Raw genomic sequence first — 21,276 nt, 5'->3', positions numbered from 1 at the left:
TAAGGGTTTTCTTTATCATTCCTGTCGCTCCAACTATCACTGGTTTTCAGACCAATTTCAGCTTTCTTCAATTTCCAAGTCCTCTTGACCTCATTTTCCAGATCCTGGTATTTTTGGGGAATTTTCCTGATTTCAGCAGCATTTAGTCCAAAGTCAGTGGGAACTCAAACCTCGATCCACAATGCTGACTTTTCCTTTTTGTGTTTGAGCACCATTTCCAGACACAGTGCTTTGTTTGCAATGTTCACACTTGACGGGATCATCTTATCATGTGTAAGCGTTATTTGTTCATTTTCAAGGATTGGATTTTGTTTCTATTTCCATGATTGTTCTGGGACCGGGACGTTGAAATGTTTACAGATGTGCCAAAGGATTACTCTTCAAACACTGTCATGTCTTTCTGTGTACAACTGTTCCGACATGAGTTTTTTACATCCTCAGAGGTGGTGACTGGTACTTTCTGTTTCTTCCCCACAAAACCTGCATTTGTCTGATTGGCTCAATCCCACCACTATCTTAAAGACATTAGTGTAGTGTCCATGGTCTTGGGCATTGATGACTTATTCTCCATCCCAATTAATTTGACTTCTTTTTGCCATTCCAAAGAGCCTTCCCTGTTGATCCCTTTCCTGTCGAGCTCTTTTTAAAATCTTCCTGCTCTTTTGTCATTCCCCCATTTGTCAGAGCATATCTGTTGATATTTATTTTTGTAGTTTTCCTTTTTACCTCCGCCACCAAAGGTGAAGGAGGTTATGTTTTCACCCCTTTCTGTCTGTCTGTTTGTCTGTTTGTCTTTGTACAGGATATCTCAAAAAGTCGTGGACTGATTCGGATGAAACTTAGTTTTTAACGTTTGCGCAGATGAATACATATACTCACATTTGCCATCATCTTCAATTTCTCCGGTGTAATCCGTTGTTTGTGACAATATGTCACCCGTAGTATTTGTATGTGAAACACCTGTGTAAAACATACAAACGAATTAATTAGTACCATACTTCACCAAAAAGAAGTGCATGAATATTTATTATCCCAGACTCTGTGATGCAATGGTAAGAATGTCCACTCTCTCTGGGAGGTCGGTGGTGGAACCTCGGCCGAATCTTACCGAATATTTATTAAATGCGACGTGTGGCTGTCTTGCTTGATGCTCAGCCTTTGAACAGGATAGAGCATGGACAAACAACCATGGGTTGGCAATCATTGTGCAGACTTGATGGGCCTGATGGCCTCCTCACCCTAGAGGAAGCCATAAGCGAAGCCACTCACCCCAGATGTGGATTAAATAATTTCTTCCAATCACCACTTGATTGGTCAGTGTTGTGACATACTTACACCACTTTGGACCACTTTGGGAAAGGGTCTTAAAAAATTGTCTTGAGCAGCTCAAACTGCCAGATAATTTGGGTTGGTTGATTTCAGATGGAAATGCACCATCGGGTACAGTAGGTTTTACAATCCAGGTGAGTGTTGCATTGAAACTTGGCCCCAAGGAAATGTCTTGCATGGTGCTGTGTGCCATTACCAATTAACAGGACTGTGAACGGTGTCCCCTTCATAGGTGTGCAACCACAATTGACCCTTTAAGCAATGGACTTGTTTTCGGTTATTAACCCTTTGAACCCTGAGCTCCTTGGACTTTCGGCTCCCCTCCCCCCCCCCCCCCCTTGGGCTCCCTTTTAAAAAGTGTATTGAACACATTAATTCTTTTTGTAAATGTTGAATCAACAACCTTCGATGTCAGGAACCTTGTCAGTGACTGTTCTCTATTTTATTTCCAACAATATTTATCATTATATATTTCTTGACCATCTTTACTAATTATCATTTTGATACGTGTGCCATCCCTCACATGGAAGTTGCTTGGGTGTCCCATCTGCCAGCATTGGATGGTGGACGTTAAATATCCCATGGTATACTTTGTGAAGAGTAGGCGAGCTATCACCAGCACCTTGAACAAACTACAACTTTCTATTGTAACCTAAAGGACAAATACACCAGTGGCACAGCTGCGGCCTCAGCAAACTATGCTATCAGGTGTAAAAGTGCAATGTGGCATGTAAGTTACCGCAAACACCCATGCTGCTTTCAGGAGTGAATTGGACCGGCCCCTTATTCACAAATACTTTGAATTTGAACATGACACAAGTGGATGTTAAGGATGGCAATGGTGGACTGGTGTAGGACCAAGTGTCATCTGAAACAAAAAAAAGAGCATTGTTTGGTTTAACCAATAAGTGTAACACTTCATGTATCAATAGAAACCTATCTCAATGACATGTTATACTTCGAAGAAAGCTAACCAAAGCAAAAGCTATGTAAACAAAACACTGTGTGGAGTATGCTTGCCCTCGAGCTATTTATCAAAGGGAATGAAATATATCTCCAGAATGTCATACTGTGGTTACACAAATGGAGAAACACATCAAGGGCTGTTCTGTTTGCAAATATAAACCCGGCTGTTCCATCTGCAACTACATCAACATCACTTGCTCCATGCTTTGCCTTTATACCTTCATCACGGACAACTTATCTGCAATATATATATATATATATATATATAGAGAGAGAGAGAGAGAGAGAGAGAGAGAGAGAGAGAGAGAGAGAGAGAGAGAGAGAGAGAGAGAGAGAGAAAGAGAAAGAGAGAGAGAGACATATATACATACATGACAGATGTAAATAGACACATTAAATTTCTTCATTTCATCTGTATAAAGCAAGCTTTATTCAACGATTTGTACAAATATTCAACCATTTATTTGCAAAAGCGAGTTCCTGGGTCTTGTACGACAATTAAGTATGCCTCGAACCCAGGGAGCACACAAACTTTCCGGTTTTCAAAAAGGACGAATTGTTGGCCAATCGGAAGGTGGAGTCAGCCAGCGTCAGACAGCTCAGAACCTTGGCATTCCGCTTTTTACGGTCAATCGGGTGATTGTGTAATTCACCAGTGAAGGCAAGGAATCGACAGCTTCCTGTTCTGGTCGATCTGGGCCCTCAGAAAGGTCTCTTTGAGCTGTTAAGCGGTCCATTGAGAAAACTCCCCATTGCAAGGCAGCAGATGTTGCAGAGGAGGTCCATGTTGCAGAGGAAGTTATCTCAAGAACTGCCATGCGGTACCTTCATCAACTGGGCTACTATGGGAGAGCAGCTCGGAGAAAACCTCTTCTTTGACCAGCCAACATTCAAAGGAGAAAGAAGTGGGCTGATGAGATGGCCACCAGACCCTTGGAGTTTTGGTAAACTATCATGTTTTCAGAGGAGTCCAAATTTGCTCAATTTTCTGATGGTGGACGCGTATGGGTCTGGAGACTTCCCAGTCAAGAGTTCTCTTTGAACCGATTGCAGCCAACTGTCAAACATGGTGGTTTATCAGTGATGGTGTGGGGAGCAATCTGGAGCACTGGTCGGTTAGAGTTTGTGGAGTGTGTTGGCAACATCAACTCTACGATATGCATTTCTATCCTTGAGGATGGACTTCTCCCCATCTTCTCCACTGGTCAGTCAAAAACAACACTGTTCATGGAAGATGGAGCTCCTTGCCACACTGCAAAAAAGGCCAAAGAATGGCAGGACAGAAATGGGATCAAGCGACTTCCATGGCCAAGTCAGTCTCCTGACATGAATCCCATTGAACACCTCTGGGCCATATTGGATCGAGCTGTGCAGAAAAAGTCCAGGAAACCAACATCATGGGTAGAATTGCTAACCCGTTTGTGTGAAGCCTCGGCAGAAATCCCACAAGAGAAAATTTCGGAACTTGTTAGTTCTATGCCTGAAAGAGTAAAAGCGTTGAAATCTGCAAATGGCAAGTCTGTAAAATACTATTTGAGTGCTATGTCCAATAATACGAGTCCAATACAAAAATACTAGTCCAATACATAGCATTGGAGTGCTATGTATTAAAATGGATCAAATGTACTTCAAATGTTCAATAAATAAATTATGTAAAAATAATGGTGCCTATTTACTTCTGTCATCTCTCTATGTATGTATATATACATATATATATATATATATATATATATATATATATATATATATATATATATATATATATATATATGTATATATTGTTACGGATTTTAGAATCCGGTCTGATGAATGCATCCACACATCCAGGTCCTCAGACAGTTATTTCCAGAAATGCATGTTCAGATTAGCCCCATCCCCATGTCTAATGGGATCGGAAATGTGATGTGTTGAGAAGGATAAAGGATAGATCCCCTCTCTGATGGGAAGCTTTTTTCTTTACGACAGACACGTTTACACACATTTCTTTCACGAGCTCTGAAGCCCGCCCTCGTTTTTCCTCAGCAATATTCTTTCACGAGCTCTGAAGCCCGTCCTCATTTTAACTCAGCAAACTTCTTTCGTGAGCTCCGACACCAGCCTTTTATGAGAGCGCACGGGTCGTCTGGTAACAGTGCCACAGTGGGGTGGGGTGAGCTTGGGGTGGACGGCACCCCGCGGAGACGGCCCCAGGGATATAAAAACGAGTGAGAGAGAGCGTAAGGTTCGTTCTGTGAGGAGAGACGTTCTGAGATATAAAAAAAAGTGAGGAAAAAGCGAAAGAGGGACGTTCTGTGAGGAGAGACGTTCTGAGATATATAAAAAAAAGTGAGAAAAAAGCGAAAGAGGGACGTTCTGAGAGGAGAGAGACGTTCTGAAGAGAAAGAGATACGTTCTGAAGAGAAAGAGATACGTTCTGAGGAGAAAGAGATACGTTCTGAGGAGAAAAAGTGAGGAGAGGAAAAGCAATAGGAGAGAGGAAAAAGCAAAGGGCGAGAGAAGTGACCAAGAAGTGGGTGTCTGAGCAGCGCCGACAAGACAATTTGCCCTTCCGAGTGCTTCGGCAAGCGAGCGTGTTGTGCGCGTGTGGGTGTGAGCAGCGCTGCCAACAAGTGAGGCACGGTTGATCACCAACAACACCAGGATCTAAAACCGTGACGGACGATCTTGGTACCCTCCAGACCTCGACTGGCGTTCAAGGCTGCCCCGCGAGAAGGTGCACGGCGGAGCTGGTTGCTGGCGACGGTCGTGACACGCACGCACGCATTTTCAGGACGTTTTCACTTCACGGATGACTTTCTGGTGAGTGAGACAATTCTCCCCCTCCCCTCCCCCTTAATGATCTGCTGGGTACCCTTGTCTGTGTTTAGCTGTAAGTAAGGCAACCCCTGATAAGCATCTGCTTTTTGTCCCTTTCCTGGCATTTTGATTGATTTTGCTTTGAAATTCGTTCTTTATTTACCTCAGCAAATAAAAAGTTTTTTTATTTATTTATTTGATTATTAATAAATTATTTGTCTATTTCCAACCTGTTCGTGTTTGGCCTTTCCTTCATTGGTCTTGCATTGTCCGAACCGAGATAGACTGGGAGGTAATTACCACAGATTTGACCAAAAAAATCGTTGGCACGCACCAGCGGTTAAAACGCTCAGCAACCTGAATTAAAATCTAATCACATAACATTGGTGCTTTGCCGAGGGCACACTCCCCACTCAAATAACCACGTGACCTCTAGATAAACGGAATAATTAGACGGCGGACACTGGAACTCGTGGTTGACTGGGTGGCGTTCGTGGTTTTAAAACAACCCACCATACCACAACGTTAATTGTGAGTGGTGGCCGCAGGTCCGGCTCTACCGAGGACAACTGGGGATTAATCCCCCTGAGTGACAAGCTGGTGTTTTGGTACCTGTGGCTGCAACAATATATATATATATATATATATATATATATATATATACAGCTCTGGAAAAAATTAAGAGACCACTGCAAAATTATCAGTTTTTCTGGTTTTGCTATTTATAGGTATGTTAGTCTGTGGGCTTATGTAAAAAAAGCAAAATTTTGGGTAGATTCTTGGCCCCCGTGTTTAAACACATCTATAAATTTCACTGATTCAGAAAAAAGGGTGCCAGGTTTTCAATTAGTTTTTAGGGCCTCCATTTTGAATTTCAAAATGGCTGCCGTTTTTACCCGATATGTATGATTTTTCGGTATTTAACGTTATTTTGAACATATAATTCAAAGTCTGTGCAAATAGAGTTTGGATACCAAATGCATTGCTGTTGAGACAACTGTTCATCTGAACTCTGTTTGCATGGATATCAACATGTTTGATGTTAATGTCAAGACATATTGGTTTGAATGTCACAACTATTACTGGTATCTGACGAATATTTTCTGCTTGCAATATGATGCATATCCACTGTGAACCAAATAACTTGCTGCTTTATTTCAGAAGACCAAAAATGCACAAGTGGACATCCCATCCTATGAAATACTTAAGGCATTGAAATTTATGGCAAATTGTTAATTTCACTTATGGTTATGATTCCAGATTAGCCATGGCGTCCTGTGGAGAACCATCATGTAAAGCCTGTATCTCACTGGGCTGCGACAGCTCGCGACAAAATGTGAACGGGATTCTCCAAAATGTCTGGAAACATTCACGGTGGTTCTCAATTTCCTCGCGTGAGTCGCAGGATGTCGCTTTGGTGTCGTTGGAATTTTGAACATGTTCAAAAAATTAGTGCGACAAATTTTATCTCAAAATAGTCACAGAGTCGTCGCGGTTGTCTCTAACTGGTCTCGAACCCTTCTCAATTTAGTTTCCGTGAGTCAGAAGGTGCGACAAATGTGACATGCAATGTAATGTAGAAAGATTCACAATAGTTCAATCCAGATATGACTAAAAAAAACCAAAAAAAAACTCATAGTCCAAATTGTAAAACTAGCATTGTTTGTCCTCTTTCTCTCCTGTTCTGAGTAATGGCTTTCAATGCAAACTTTTCACTTTCCCATCATTCCTTTCACCTTCCCATCATTCATAAATCACGTCACACATTTTTACATAAATTAGGTCACACACAAAATATTGTCACACCCACAAGCCCCTATCAAGGCAGATGAACAATTGGGTCACACACAATGTTTGTAGGTGCAACGTTGACAAGTAACAGAACACTTTGAACAATCAGACTTGGTCAGCATTCTCCTGTAATCCAACCATCCTGTTCTGCCAGGGCACAGCTCCCACACCATTGTAGTACTCAGTCAGGTACTCTCTTACTCATTTCCCAACTGACAATATGGTTGCTGGAAGGGAGAGGCCTCAAATATATTTATGGTCCAGATTTCTCAATTGTCACGCACAGTTGTCGTGCGACTGTTGCACAACATTTGCACGATGGTCGCACGACCATCGTGTGACCGTTGCGTGACAGTTGCATGTGCCAAAAAAATCTCAGTTTTGTCACCTGAACGTCGTGTGACATGTATGCGAACTCCAGGCGAAGTTCATCCCAAATTTCGCCAGGAGTTCGTGGGACATTCGTGCGATATTCGTGAGACATACGCAAATGTGTTTTAGTATAAATTCAGTGTAATTCCAAGTGAAAATTATCGCCGTTTTATCGCAATTTGGTGTCTCCAACTAGTCGCGAGCTGTCGCAGCCCAGTGAGATACAGGCTTAAGATGCATGCAACTGAACCTTCCATTGACTTTCGAATCTACTTGTTGTGTCAAGGAGACGAGTTCACTGACATTAAAGGTGTTCATCAACTGGAGCATCTGCGACTACCAGAACTGGAATCATACCAATCATTGTTGGACTGTATAAGCAAGATGGCTCAATATCAAAAACCTGAGTATGTTCGTTTGCATCAACAACTGAGTGGCATATCTGGAAAAGAACTGAACGACCAACATGCAGTGTGGCACAAATCATGTCATGGTAAAGCAACACACAATCAACACATTGAGAGAGACAAAGCTAGATATGACAAAGCAGTTTTATCTCAAGAATCAAGTGTATTGTCATACAGCAAAGTCGGTGGTCGCCCTCCCGCATCACAAACATCTAACATCCCAAAGCAAGCAACTCCTGCATCTACCAGCACACTAACAAGATCTCGTTCCCTCCATTCCAACAGGAACACTTTCTTCTGTCAAAACGAGAAGATTTGGTAAGACAGAACGCCTTATTAGTTCTCGAAGTGTCGTTATTGGAGTGTCAATCCAAAACATAGTTGATGTTAGCGGGAATGAACAATGGAAAGTAAACCTGGCAAACATCATAACTGATGGCGACTTTCTTTCAAGGGACATTAAATATCACAAAAATTGCCATACCATTAACTGGCGCAAGTACATACAAGCCAAATAAAGAGTCAGCAACAGAGAACATCAGGCAGAAAATACAGTGGAATTTATTTCTGCAGAGATCGAGTTCAGTGCTGAATTGCAGGAATCTATAGATCAAGGAAGCATCCCACTACAGACAAGAGCACAGTGATAAAGCTTCTGGAAGATCTGGTGGCCAATGACACAGTTCAAGCTTCTGCACAACCTGCCGAGTTTGAAGAGGGATCTGAAACATGTCTTGTAGTTGATGGAATGGGAGTGGTACAGGAATAAGGGGCAGTCAAAAATTTCAAGACTTGCAAAGAACTTGCAACATCCTTTGTCACACTCATTGACTCAAAGGCTCGTGGATATTGTCAAGTGTGAGTTATATGTGATAATTACACCAAAAATGCATCACTGTAGGAGCAGACTAGAGAGCGGCGGAAAGGCAAGCTGAAGGGAACTAAATCCTACATTGTTCAAGACTCAACAGATGTTTCTCGCCAGTAGCAGCACAAAGGATTCACTAACTCTCTACCTTTCCCATCATCTCATCCACTACAGTACCATCAAGGTTATGACTGCAACACGGAAATAGGTCATGACGAATTATGAAGTTGAAACAATGACCGGTGTCAGCACACAGGAAGAGGCGGACACTCTTATAATTTATTATGCTGTAGAAGTTGCGAGCAATGGAATGAATGTCCACATATATTCACAAGACACTGATGTGCTACTTTTGGCTCTACGAAGAACACCACTACTTGGCAACCATTCTGCACTAATCATGGGCACAAGCGAAAGAGGACGGAAAGTCTTCCTACAGCCTATATATGACAAGCTTGGCCCAGAGAAATCAGCAGCTTTGATCAACTGGCATGCTCTCACAGGCTGTGATACGACAGGACATATCCAAGGGAAGGGAAAAAAGGGGTGCTTTACAACTTTCCTGAGGCAAGCCCCACCAGTCTGAGATCACTAGCTGACCTTGCCGAAGGGGGTGAGCCATCTGAAGAAGTTATTCGTGGTTGTGAAGAGTTTCTTTGCTCTCTTTTCTCTCCAGTTGGAGTCCACTTTGGGCAAGTAAAGATGCTGAGATGGTTTTTGTTCAAGCAACTCACAGATGAACAAGGAGTTGACAAACTGCCACCGACTCAGGGAGCATGGATTGAACATATACGCCGGGCCCATGTCCAGTGTAATATCTGGTGCCAGGATATGGTATTGAACCCAACTTTCTTGAACCCTTTGACCTTGGGGTGGCGAAACCAAGACAAAAAGCTACTGATTGTTCTTTCTCAAGTTGCACCATCTCCAATCTCAGTGCTGCAGCTCGTCAGGTGTAACTGTCAGAAATCAAAGTGTTCAAGAAGGTGCTCATGCAGAGGAAACAGTGTGGTCTGGACCGAACTTTGCAAATGTGGTGGGGAAGGCGACAGCTGTACGAACATAACGCCACCAAGGATTTTATTTTTGTATACCTTGTCGAGGCTCGTATGAGAGCTAACACACAACGCACATCAAGGGGGGCATGAGACAGAGGGGAGGGAGTGGGAAGGACAAAATAGTGGGGAACAGAGACATTTGGAGATCTGTGGAAGGGAGAGGGATGGGACGGGGAACATGGGGAATAGAAGATGGACATTACAGGGACTTTCAGGAAGGAAAGCAGGGAATTTGAAGGAGGTGGGCTTGGGTGGATTATCGGGGGTAGAAAAGATCGAGAATTTGGATGGGGGATGATAAGAGGTGGTGGTGAACAGCTGTAAAGATTGGTGAAGATCTAGAAGATGATTGAAGCAATGACAATTATAAATGTTTAATCAGTAACATTGACACTCCTGATTCATACATGTAGCATTTTCATACATTTGAAAAAAAACTTATCCATCTTCTAATTGTATAACTGCCCAAATAAATTTATATTGAATTACATGCTCTATATTATTTCTGTTAGATGTTTTGGAGGATTGGCAAAGAGTGTTCCAATCATAAATATGTTGTTATTATTGGAATCCTCCTGTGCCAAAACATATGATTAGACACCAAAAACATCTTCTTATGTCTATTGGTTCAAAAGTAATGGCATTTTACAAAGAAAACCCCCAAAATCAGGTGGCCATCTTGATTTTTTCAAATATTTAGAGTATTTCTAGTGCCCTTAGTTTGCTTCTAATGAATCCTTGTCCCCTTTATATGAGTTTAGATAAAATAAATATTGTATGACATTTGAATGAATAGTTATGGTTAATTTGCAATATTTTTTTTTTAATGGTTTCAGTTAGGCCTAAGTCACATTTGCTCTACGGCGAGAATACGGCGGCCGTACCCCCCCTGAATTGACAGAAAAGTGCGGCGGCCGCAGAGTTTCTGCGGTGGCCTCAGGGTGGCCCTACGCCGTTTGGCTATCTTTTACAGGCCGTAGGGGTCGCTGTGGAATTATAACGCGAAGTTCTAACTTTTTTCATTTCTACGTTCGCCGTAGCAATTCGACATGCCGTAGTTGTGACGTAGTTGTGTTCCACGTCGACCGTACGTAGGGCGTACGGTGGACTTGCGTTATTCGTGCGGCTGCCGTAGTCTCTTGTCAATGAAAAATGAATTTTGCCCTAAAACCGAATACATTAAAAAAAAAAAAAAACTGAACACAACGTGGCGTTCATGTTTGTTCACGTGTCTCCCCCACCTGTTCGAGCCGCATCTTTGCGCTTTGTTCATTCAGTTCGTCGGTGGAAGTCCTCGTGAAAGCATCTCTCGTGTGTCGATCGATACTTTACCTCGTGTTTTCACCTTGATTTGTGCTGTTTTTTTTTGTTTTTTTTATAAACTCATCTTGTGTTTTAATTCATAACAAAAAAGCAATCCGATCACGTGGTGTGTCGGACTGTCGGGCAAGGATTTCATTTCACAGAAAAACCGGTTGTAATTTGGAATATCCATGATTACCTCAGCCCGATGCGTTTGATGAAGGTGATTGTGGTTCTGGGGGCATCATGTTTGATGAGCTGCCCTGGGGGCAGCGCTCCCAGGGAGCACGAGCCGTGTGGACCTTTGGATTTGCGATTGTACCAGTTTACATACAATACACCGCCACCGAAGGTCATTTACTCATCCTATTTTACCTTAAACATGGGGAATTTCAGTTGAAAGTGTCTTGAAAGTGGGTTTTCTTGGGGTCCAGGAACAGATTAATTCACTCCATTATTTCTTATTGAGAAAATAGTTTGGGAATCGAACTTTTTGCAATCCGAACAGCCTCCTGGAACGAATTCATTTCGGATTCTGGGGGCACCACGTACTGGTATATTCTGAACTGTTATATTTTATTTCAGTAAAAAAAGAACTGGTATATATACCCACTCGTTACCGTCCATCTGGCCGCACGTTCGCCTTAGGGCCCCCTGTGGGCACCTTGAGGGCACCTTGAGGCTACCTTGCGTCTGCCTTGAAAATTCTATGGCCGCCGCAGGGACGCCCGAAGGTCACCGTGCGACATCAAATCAAAGACCGTACGGCACCACCACGTTTTCGGTCTCCACAATTTATAAATACGCCGTGCGGCTCCCCGAAAGATAAAAACATATGACTGCTACATTGTGTGACCGTGGAAATACTGCGGCCGCCGTATAATTGCTAGGGGCCGTAGATTTTGGAGACCCCACGGCCGCCGTGGCAAATGTGACTTCGGCCTAAGCACACCAAAGGGCGGGAAAACCGTGGTCGATCGTGGTGCAGGTGCGCGTGTCCACGCTCGCTCTGCTCTGTGTTTAATCCGAGCTGATGAAGCAAATCGATTTCTCCGAAGTGATCGCGTCGTTTGTCAACCAAAAGGCACGAAAGAAGGTGTTCTCAGCAGGGTGGAAATTGAATATACAAACATTCCTCCGAATTTGTTTTCTGTATCGTTCGTTTCTCAATTTCGAAGCCGAATTGGATTTTACAGGCACTTGTATTATTTGAAAGTCTGACAAATCGCCATTTACCTCAGTCTGTTCCGATTAAATTTCATGTTCAAAATCGTCGTTTTGGTCACTCTTGAATTTGGCCGACGAAATCTCAAGGGCCTTGGCCTACGAAGACCTTAATCCGGCCCTGGTGTTCGCTTTACAGGCCCCAACAGTTCAAGTTAATATTAATAATATTCCACCATTTATAAGGAACCAGGACTCGTGTAACCAGTTAAACAAGTTCGGTAAGGTTGTGTCGAGGATCTCAATGGTGCCGATGCGTCATGTTAGCGATAAATTTAACCACGTCATGTCCTTTAAAAGAGTGGTTTACATGATACCACCTGAAAAGGGGAAAACACTGAATGTTGTACTCGGTGTAAAAATCGACGGGTTTGAATATAAAATGTTTGTCTCCTCAGAGGTTATGACGTGTTTTGGCTGTGGAGCTTACGGGCACGTGAAGAGTGTTTGTCCCAATGTGGTTACACCGCATGAAAGTGAAGGTGCGGTGAGGAACGATTCTTCCTCACCACAAACTAATGGGGAGAAGGGGAATCGGGAGCCGAGCCTCGACCCCCCCCCCCACCCCACCGGCTGAGGGGTTCGATGAATTGGACTCGTCCACCCCGACCGGCGTTGGAGAGAGGGTGTGTAATCGTGACGTAATTAATCCACCCCCACCAAACGAGGAAGTGAAAGTGGTTGCTTCCTCTCCTGTACCATCCACTGTACAGGACAGTGTGGACGATATGGAGGTATCGATTACGGATACTGGGAAAAAAAAGGCCAAAAACGGTCAAATTTTGATGCTAAGGAGCAAAATAAGGTCCAGATCGTGTCAGGCTCGGTGGATCTCCAAGGTACGTCTGACATCGGAAACCCCTTGGTGGTTCCGGAGTCGTGTGCGGATGTGGAAGCTTCGCTTGTTCCACTGGCCGAGTCTGAGCGGGACACAGAGAACAGTGAGGTATCTCGGGATGTTTTAAGTGTTTGTCCTGTTAGCAAAACTCGTTCAGACGAGTTAACAGCTGTGTCTGACAGTGATGGAGAAATAGATAAAGGGGAAAATCCCTGTGAGTGAAATGTCAACCCCTCCCTCACAGATGATGTAAGGGTTATAGAGGGGAAGGACATGGACAAGGCAAATTCAGAGGGGTCCGGAAACAGAGCAGAACTTTCTGTTGAGCTAAAAGTAAGTGTTCCACAAGTAATAGGAGAGGCCATAGATGAAACACTTGATTCAGATGAAACCTCTTTTACCCCACATTTTAGTGCTTTAAGCTCTCAAGAGGATGAAGGGGGAAACGGCACAACCTTAGTGTCTCAAGAAAATGAGACTTGGTCTCCTTCGTGTCAGGAAAAGATACGTAAAAATCAAAGATTACTTCCCGAATTTACACGATTTCATTAAAACTGCAAGGAGTATGATTCGTGAACCTTATCAGGTTAACATGTCAGATCCTCAGTTCCAAAGGTTAAGGAAATGTGTTACTCGGGCTGGTAAAGAGCTTCAAGAATAACTAACAGAATGGAGATAAAAGTAGCATCTCTGAACATCAATGGAGGCCGCAGTTGTGTGCGTCGCCTCCAGGTATTTCAGCTCTTCCAAAATGAAAAAAATTGATGTGCTAATGCTTCAGGAGATGCATGCAAATCAGCCTTCTGAGGATGAGTGGTGTAAAATCTTTAAAGGTTGTCTTTTTTTCTCGAGTGCGCTTGTTGAGGCCAAGGCTGGTGTGGCAATAGTGTTGCATCCTCGACTCCAGCCTTCGGAGATAACTTGTAAGGAAATTTGCAAAGGTTACCTACTGCCTGTGCAATTTGTCAGTAGTAACCTAAAGATTTGCATGACAAATGTTTACTGTCCTTGTAATAACTCTGAAAGAGGTGCCTTTCTGTACAAGTTGGCACAGTTTGTAAGCACCATTGACTTAACCATGTTGTTGTGTCTGGGGGGTGACTACAACTGCACCCTCAACCCACAACTTGATCGGAACACTTGTGAGCCTCATCCACCCAGGGCAAGGCCTTTGGCACAGTGAGTCAAAAAGTTTAAACTGGGGGATGTGTGGCGGGTACAAAACCGTAATATCCGTCAGTATACATGGGTTTGTGCATCAAGAAATGTTTTGACGATGGCTCGCCTCGACAGATTTTATGTTAATCATGAAATGGTAAACATTGTTAAGAACTCGTATATCAGGCCATCTGGTTTTTCCGATCATCACATGATTGTTATGGTGTGTGGCTTTCCTCATCATGTCTGTGGAAGTGCATATTGGACGTTTAATTTGAAACTTTTACAAAGTGCACATTTTATAGAAGCTTTTAAAATGGTATGGGAAAAATACGAGTCACAAAAGGGTTCCTATTTGAACTTAAGACAATGGTGGGACTGCACAAAGTCCCAAATCAAATGTTTTTGCCAACAATACTGCTCTTACAGCGCATACAACGCTTTTGGTGTGATATCTGCTTTAAAAAACGATATACTTATCTGTGAGCAGAAAGCTGGATTGTCTAGCGTGAATGTCCAGCAGTTGTCGGAGAAAAGGACCCTTCTGGCTGAAATGGTGAAAGAGCGGGCGGCCGGTGCATTCGTCGGACTGCGAAACGAAAAAATCCAACTTGACACACCAAACAAAGGGTTCTTCAATTTGGAAAAAACGGTCAAGACCTCTCAACAAATCCATGCTTTGCGCTCTTTTGGTGGTGATTTGTTGACCTCCCAGAGTGATATCAAGCATGAACTACAAGACTATTTTTCTAAACTCTTCGCAAAAAGAGCTGTGAATTAGAACAGGAAGCCGATGCTTGAACACCTCCCTTCTCTGTCTGAATTGCTTGAGCCTGACATTTCTCTTGGAGAACTTACTGCTGCGCTCAAGGATAGGAAAGCCCCTGGACTAGACGGCCTTCCGGCTGAATTTTATAAGGCTTTCTGGGACATTCTAGGCCCTACTCTTCTTGAGGTCTTTCAGGAGAGTGCTGAACAAGGTGAATTGCCATTGAGCTGCCGGAGGGCAGTTTTGTGTCTCCTTCCGAAGAAAGGAAATCTACATGAGACCGCAAATTGGCGGCCTGTCACTCCTCAACACGGACTATAAAATATTGTCGAAAGCACTTCCAACCCGTCTAAAGGAAGTTATCTCTTTCTTGATTGGCACTGATCAATCATACTGTTCCAGAACGTTCCATATACGATAATATATTTTGGTGAGAGACTTGATCAGTCTTGGTCGAACTACATCTCCTGGTTTTGGTTTATTACTTTTAGATCAAGAAAAAGCTTTTGACAGTGTTAACCATTCTTTTTTGTTTGATGTATTAAGGAGAACAGAGTTTGGGGAAAAATTTATTGCTTATGTTAAGTTATTGTACAAAAATGCATCTTGTCTGCTGAAGGTTAATAATAGTCTTTGTTACCCCTTCCCCTTTCAGCGAGGCATCCGTCAGGGCTGTGCGCTCTCAGGCATGCTCTACAATCTATCCGTTGAACCTTTATTAGTTTTACTTCGGAACTCGGTGGAAGGAGTCTCTCTTTCACAAAACTCCAAAGTCGTTGTTTCAGCTTATGCTGATGATATTTGTGTTGCTATTGCAAATCAAAAAGATGTTTCTGAGGTCTCTCGTTGCCTTAGCCAGTTTGAGCTCGCTTCTACTGCAAGGGTAAATTGGAAAAAAGTGTACCTTTTTGGGTGGGCCCCGGATCACCTTCGTCCCTGCCTGTTTTACCAGGAGGAATACTGTGGAGTAGTGAGGGGGTTTAAATATTTAGGCTTATTTCTAGGAATTTAAGTGTAGGACCAAAAAAAATTGGGAGAACTTCCTGGAAAAAATTAAATTGAAACTGGCAAGGTGGAGAAGATTGTACCAACTTCTCTCGCTTAAGGCCCTGTCACACCTTGACGATTTAGCCAGCGTATGCCTGACGTATGCAAATTTTGGCTAAAACGCTGGCACACGTCGAATACCTTATGGGTAAGTTTGTATACGTTAAGAGCACGCTGGCATACGTCGTAGTACGCCGAGGTGTTAGACAAATTTTCCATGCTTGAAATTTTTCGACGTATGCCAGCGTATGACTCACACGTTCCACATAATGCTGGCCATAAGTTGTAGGCACGTTACACGATCGTTAAAACATGTCGACACACGTTACTTGTAAGTTACTCATAAGTCGAAACACGTCGAGGTAATGTTTAGCGTACCTGAAACTTATTTCTAACCTATGAGTAACGTGTTGTAGGCACGTTACGCGATTGTTGACACACGTCGACACACGTTACTTGGACGTTACTCATAAGTCGAAACACGTCAATGTAATGGTTAGCGTCAGTGTTCCAGACTCCCTGGTTTTTTTTTTCTTCTTCGGTATGACGGTGATGTTAACACTTCGATTTCTAGTGCGGTTATAATATAATATAATTAATAGGCTTCCGCTCAACGATTTAAATCATAACCGCACTAGAAATCGAAGTGTCAACATCACCGCCATACCGAAGGAAAAAAAAAACAGGGAGTCTGGAACACTGACGCTAACCATTACATTGACGTGTTTCGACTTATGAGTAACGTATGTCGACGTGTGTCAACGATCGCGTAGCGTGCCTACAACTTATGCCAGCGTATGCGGAATGTGTGTCATACATCGAGTACATCGAGAAATTTTCAACATGCTGAAAATTTCTCGGCGTATGACGACGTATGCCAGCGTGCTACGATGTGTGCCAGCGTACTATGACGTATGCCAGCGTGCTATTAACGTATACAAAACTTACCCAGAACGTATTCGACGTGTGCCAGCTTGGTTCAGCAAATTTTTCATTCGTCGGCATACGCTGGCTAAAACGTCAAGGTGTGACAGCGGCTTCACACTTCGATGTCTAGTGCGGTTATGATTTGAATCGTCGAGCTGCAGCCTATGAATAGCCTACGCCACGTGATCGTCGGCGATACGCTGCCGCGCTATGCATAAGTTAGACTATCGTTGGGCATAGGTTGTGAACGCCGACAACACGCTCAGCATGCGTTGGCATAAGTTATCGATATGTGATTAAAACGTTCTGTGTACGTTACTAATACCTTATGCACACATCCAACACGTTATTATACGCCAAAAACTTTTAAAAAACATCAATAGTTCAGCATACGCCAGCGTTTTACATACATTTTGAGACCGTGCCATACGCTGGCTAAAACGTCAAGGTGTGACAGGGCCTTTAAGACATGGCTGTCAATCATAAACAACCTGGTGGTTCCATTTATTTGGCATAGAGTTATCCCACTTGAACCTCCGAGATACTTGGTCACAGGCATTCAGAGGGTTCTGACTTTTTTTCTGGGGTGGCCACCATTGGCTGGGCCCAGACATGGTCTGCAGACCCCAAAATGCGGCTGGTCAAAATCTGATGCATATCCCAAGTCGGATAATGGCATTCCGAATTTCCACGATTAAGCGCCTACTGTACAGTAAGTGTGTTCCTTGGCGACCTCTCACAAACGCCTGTTTGCAGAAAGTGGAAGGTCTGAAATATGACCGTGAACTTTTCCTCATCGACCTGCAACACGTTGACGTGTCCCAGCTCCCCAGTTTTCATCAGAGCCTTTTGAATGCTTGGCAAGTCCTCGGAGTGCAACGTTTAGAGGTATCATACGATGCCCAAAACTTTGTACATGAGCCATTAGTTCGGAATGCTTTATTCTCTATAATTTCAACCTCCAGATAGTTTATGCTTGTTTCACCAGTGTTGGAATAAACAGTGTGAGACCTGTTGGAACCATCCTTGAATGCCTGGCTACCTGTAAGCTCACTTTCATTAAAAACTGGTGTTCATTCTGCTCGTATTGTGGAAAATATCTTGAAAGCAGTAATTCAAACCTTTCATAGACTAAACATCGGGTGGACTGGGGTGGATGAAGTGGTAGACTCACGTCTCTATTTCCCTGAACTTCAAATTGCCTCAAAAACACAAGAGGGTGTGTTCTCCTCAAACTTAGAGGAAATTGGTGTGTTTCACGTCACGGGGAAAACGGCTATCTACAACATATGTCTGGAAGCATGTATACCTGGTTTTACAAAACTGTTGAAAAATCGTTGGAATGAGACCTTATCTGCTGGAGCTTTTTTAACCTCAGTGTGGAACAAAATGTATAGTTCTCCAACTCTTGGGCGAATTGGAGACCTGGATTGGAGACTACTCAACTGCCTTCTTCCTTGTCTCTTGTCCCCCCTCTCCCCCAGCACCACAGAGCCTTTTCTCCTCCTCATTCAGCCCCCTCCCCTCGCTATTCTGCAATACCCCACACTCTTTCAACAACCCTCCTTACCTCCCCCCCTCATCCCTTGTCCTACCCTCAACCTCCCCTCCACCTCCTGCACCCAAAGCCTCCTCCCCAACCTCTTCATTAAAAGTGTGGACCTCAAATATCCGGGGCCTTCGCTCAAACCTTTCAGATCTTTCCAGACAGGTTACCACTGACAAACCAGACATTATCTGCCTAACAGAAACTTTCCTCTCCCAAGACGTGTCTGACTCCCAAGTATCTCTCCCGGTTACTCCCTCTTACGGTATGACAGACCTGAGCCTCGTCCTGGTGGAGGTGTTGCTCTCTTCATCAAAGACTCGATTCCTCACTCTCCATTCACTGCTCTCACTCCCCCACACCCCCAGGAATACCTCTGGCTTCGGCTTCCCCTCCACTCCCACCTCATGTTTATATGTGTACTGTACCGTCCACCGAACAGTGATGACTCCATCTACACCTCACTATCCGAAAACATGGACCATCTTCTATCTTCTCATTCAAACTCTCTCTTCCACTTATGTGGTGACTTCAATTGTCATCACGCCAGTTGGCTAGGTGTGGGTACCTCTCTCACCTGCCATGGCACCTCAGCGAAAGCTTTCTGCGGCTCATTAGGACTGACTCAATCGGTCAATTTCCTGACCCGGATCTCAACCAATGGTACTCCATCTCTTCTGGATCTGATTTTGACAAATTTCCCTGACAATATCTGCTGCTCTTCCTTCGCTCCAATTGGTTCTTCTGACCACGTCCTTGTCAAAGTGGACATCTCTCTGGCTGTTATCAGAGAACCACCTCACCGCCGTCGAGTCTGGCATTTCACTCAAGCCGACTGGCAGGGTCTCCGAGCATCCATCAAACTTACAGACTGGTTTCCTATCACTACTTTCTCAAACATCAACTCATCCTGGGAATTCTTTCAAAGAAACTTGCTCTCCCTCATGCACAGATTTATCCCCTCTCGTCTTCAGTTGTCCGACCCTTCCTCCCGCCCTTGGTTTACTGAAGCTTGTGGCGAGGCAGTTGTCCTGAAACAACTTGCCTTTGCTTCATGGAAAGCAAACCCAACTGAGGGCAATCTCAGTTCTTTCCACAAAGCTCAGAACAAGTGTGTATCTACCCTCAGGAGAGCCAGAAAACAACATCTTTCTCATCTCAAGTCTGAACTCTCAAACCTCTCTCCCTCAAAATCCTGGTGGCGTTTAATCAAATCTGTTTCTGGTGTATGTTCCCCCTCCATCCCCTCCCTTACCTCAAATGGCCGCACTGCTGATTCCACACGTGATAAAGCTGAATGTCTAAACTCGGTGTTTGCAGCTAAATCTTGTGTCCTAAACCCATCCTTTCTCTACCCACCTTACCCAGTCGCACCCAACTGTCCCTGGACTCTGTATCCTTTTCTCCTGACAAGGTGGAGAGCTTGCTTTCAAACCTCGAGTCAGATTCTGCAACCGGTCCAGACGGCATCAGCCCACGTGTCTTCATAGCCTGCTCTTCTGCTCTTGCTCACCCTCTCTCTGTTCTATTCACCCTCTCATTTGCCCAAGGTCATCTGCCATCTGCTTGGAAATCTGCTAACATCACTGCCCTGCATAAAAAGGTGCAAAAACAGATCCCTGTAACTATAGACCAATCAGCCTTCTCCCAATCATCAGCAAGGTGATGGAATCCATCATCGCTTCAGACATGAAATCCTTCCTCTTCTCCAATGGCTTGATTTCCAATCATCAATTTGGTTTCAGACCAGGTCACTCTACCCAGGATATGCTGCTTCTGCTCTCCCATCAATGGATGGAGGTCCTCAATGCCAGACAGGAAATCCGAGCCGTATCCCTGGACATATCACGTGCTTTTGACACAGTCTGGCACCCTGCCCTACTCACCAAACTCTCTTCCCATGGTATTCAAGGCCATCTCCACTCATGGCTCACAGACTTCCTCTCCTGTCGTAGTCAACGTGTGGCCCTAAATGGAGTTCTTTCATCCCCTCTTCCTGTGCAGGCTGGAGTTCCTCAAGGTAGCGTTCTGGGCCCTGTTCTTTTTCTGGTTTTCATCAATGATCTCTCCGACTCTGGAAAATCCTCTATTTCTCTTTGCTGACGACTCCACCCTCTGCCGTACCATCTGTCATCCCTCAGACCGGCAAGCAGCAGCTTCTTCGCTCACTGCAGATCTGGATAAAATCACAAACTGGTCCAACACGTGGAACATGTCTTTCAATCCGGACAAATCTCACACTCTCACTATGTCTCTTCGAAAGGACCGTTTAGAAACCCCCCCCCCCCCCATCCACTTTCTCAACAATCCTCTGGAAAAAGTCTTTTCTTTCAAGCTTCTGGGTCTCACTATCTGCCATGACCTTTCCTGGGAAAGTCACATTTCCAACCTCGCCTCAAAAGCCAGTCGCCGACTGGGAATCCTCCGTCGTGCAAAGTCCTTCCTCGGCCCTCTTGAGCTCCTGACCACTTACAAAGCTTTTGTCCGTAGCCTGATGGAGTACTGCTCTCCCCTCTGGGCTGGTGCTCCTGCCTCCCACCTTTCTCGGCTTCACGCTGTCGAAACCAGGGCATTTAAGATCATCGGCATCTCCCGCAATGAAGCTGAATCTTTGGGCCTCTCACTCAATCACCGCAGGTTGGTCGGTGGTCTTTCTGTCTTCTTCCGACTCCTCTCCAGCCTTGCCCCCCTGCTCTCTCTGCGATTTGTCCCCACCACATTTCCACAGGGTGCTCAAGGTCCGCCAACAACCCCCTTCTGGTAAAACTACCAAAATCACGAATCACTGCTCACCTTCACTCTTTCATTCCTCTTTTTTCCCGCCTTTGGAATAAACTTCCTCAGTCTATTCTTTCCCATTTTCCCCTCCAGGCTTTCA

General features: G+C 44.1%; 1 protein-coding gene and 1 long non-coding RNA gene across 3 annotated transcripts in view; one reads left to right on the top strand and one right to left on the bottom strand.

Moving 5' to 3' along the window:
* The window catches only part of LOC147010959 (polycystin family receptor for egg jelly-like), a 217,149-nt gene that overhangs the window by 174,074 nt on the left and 21,799 nt on the right, over positions 1-21,276 (bottom strand). Inside the window, exons 4-5 of one of the 2 annotated variants that reach the window (XM_085860350.1) lie at positions 2,069-2,197; positions 880-960 (exon numbers count right to left, since the gene is read on the bottom strand). In XM_085860350.1, coding sequence (XP_085716476.1) covers positions 880-960; positions 2,069-2,197 — 210 coding nt within the window. The remainder of the gene's footprint in view (positions 1-879; positions 961-2,068; positions 2,198-21,276) is intronic. The other variant, XM_085860351.1, reaches the window with a different exon arrangement.
* LOC147010958 (uncharacterized) overlaps positions 12,847-21,276 on the top strand; it is a 40,983-nt gene continuing 32,553 nt past the window's right edge. The window contains exon 1 of the long non-coding RNA XR_015052528.1: positions 12,847-13,059. This is a non-coding gene — a long non-coding RNA (uncharacterized LOC147010958). The remainder of the gene's footprint in view (positions 13,060-21,276) is intronic.

The sequence above is a fragment of the Eptatretus burgeri genome, chromosome 16, assembly GCF_056783735.1.
Source record: "Eptatretus burgeri isolate ZD-2024b chromosome 16, Ebu_testis_v1, whole genome shotgun sequence".
Taxonomy (NCBI): Eukaryota; Metazoa; Chordata; class Myxini; order Myxiniformes; family Myxinidae; genus Eptatretus; species Eptatretus burgeri.
The sequence above is the reverse complement of the archived record's forward strand: the minus strand, read 5'-3'. Positions and strand labels throughout refer to the sequence as shown.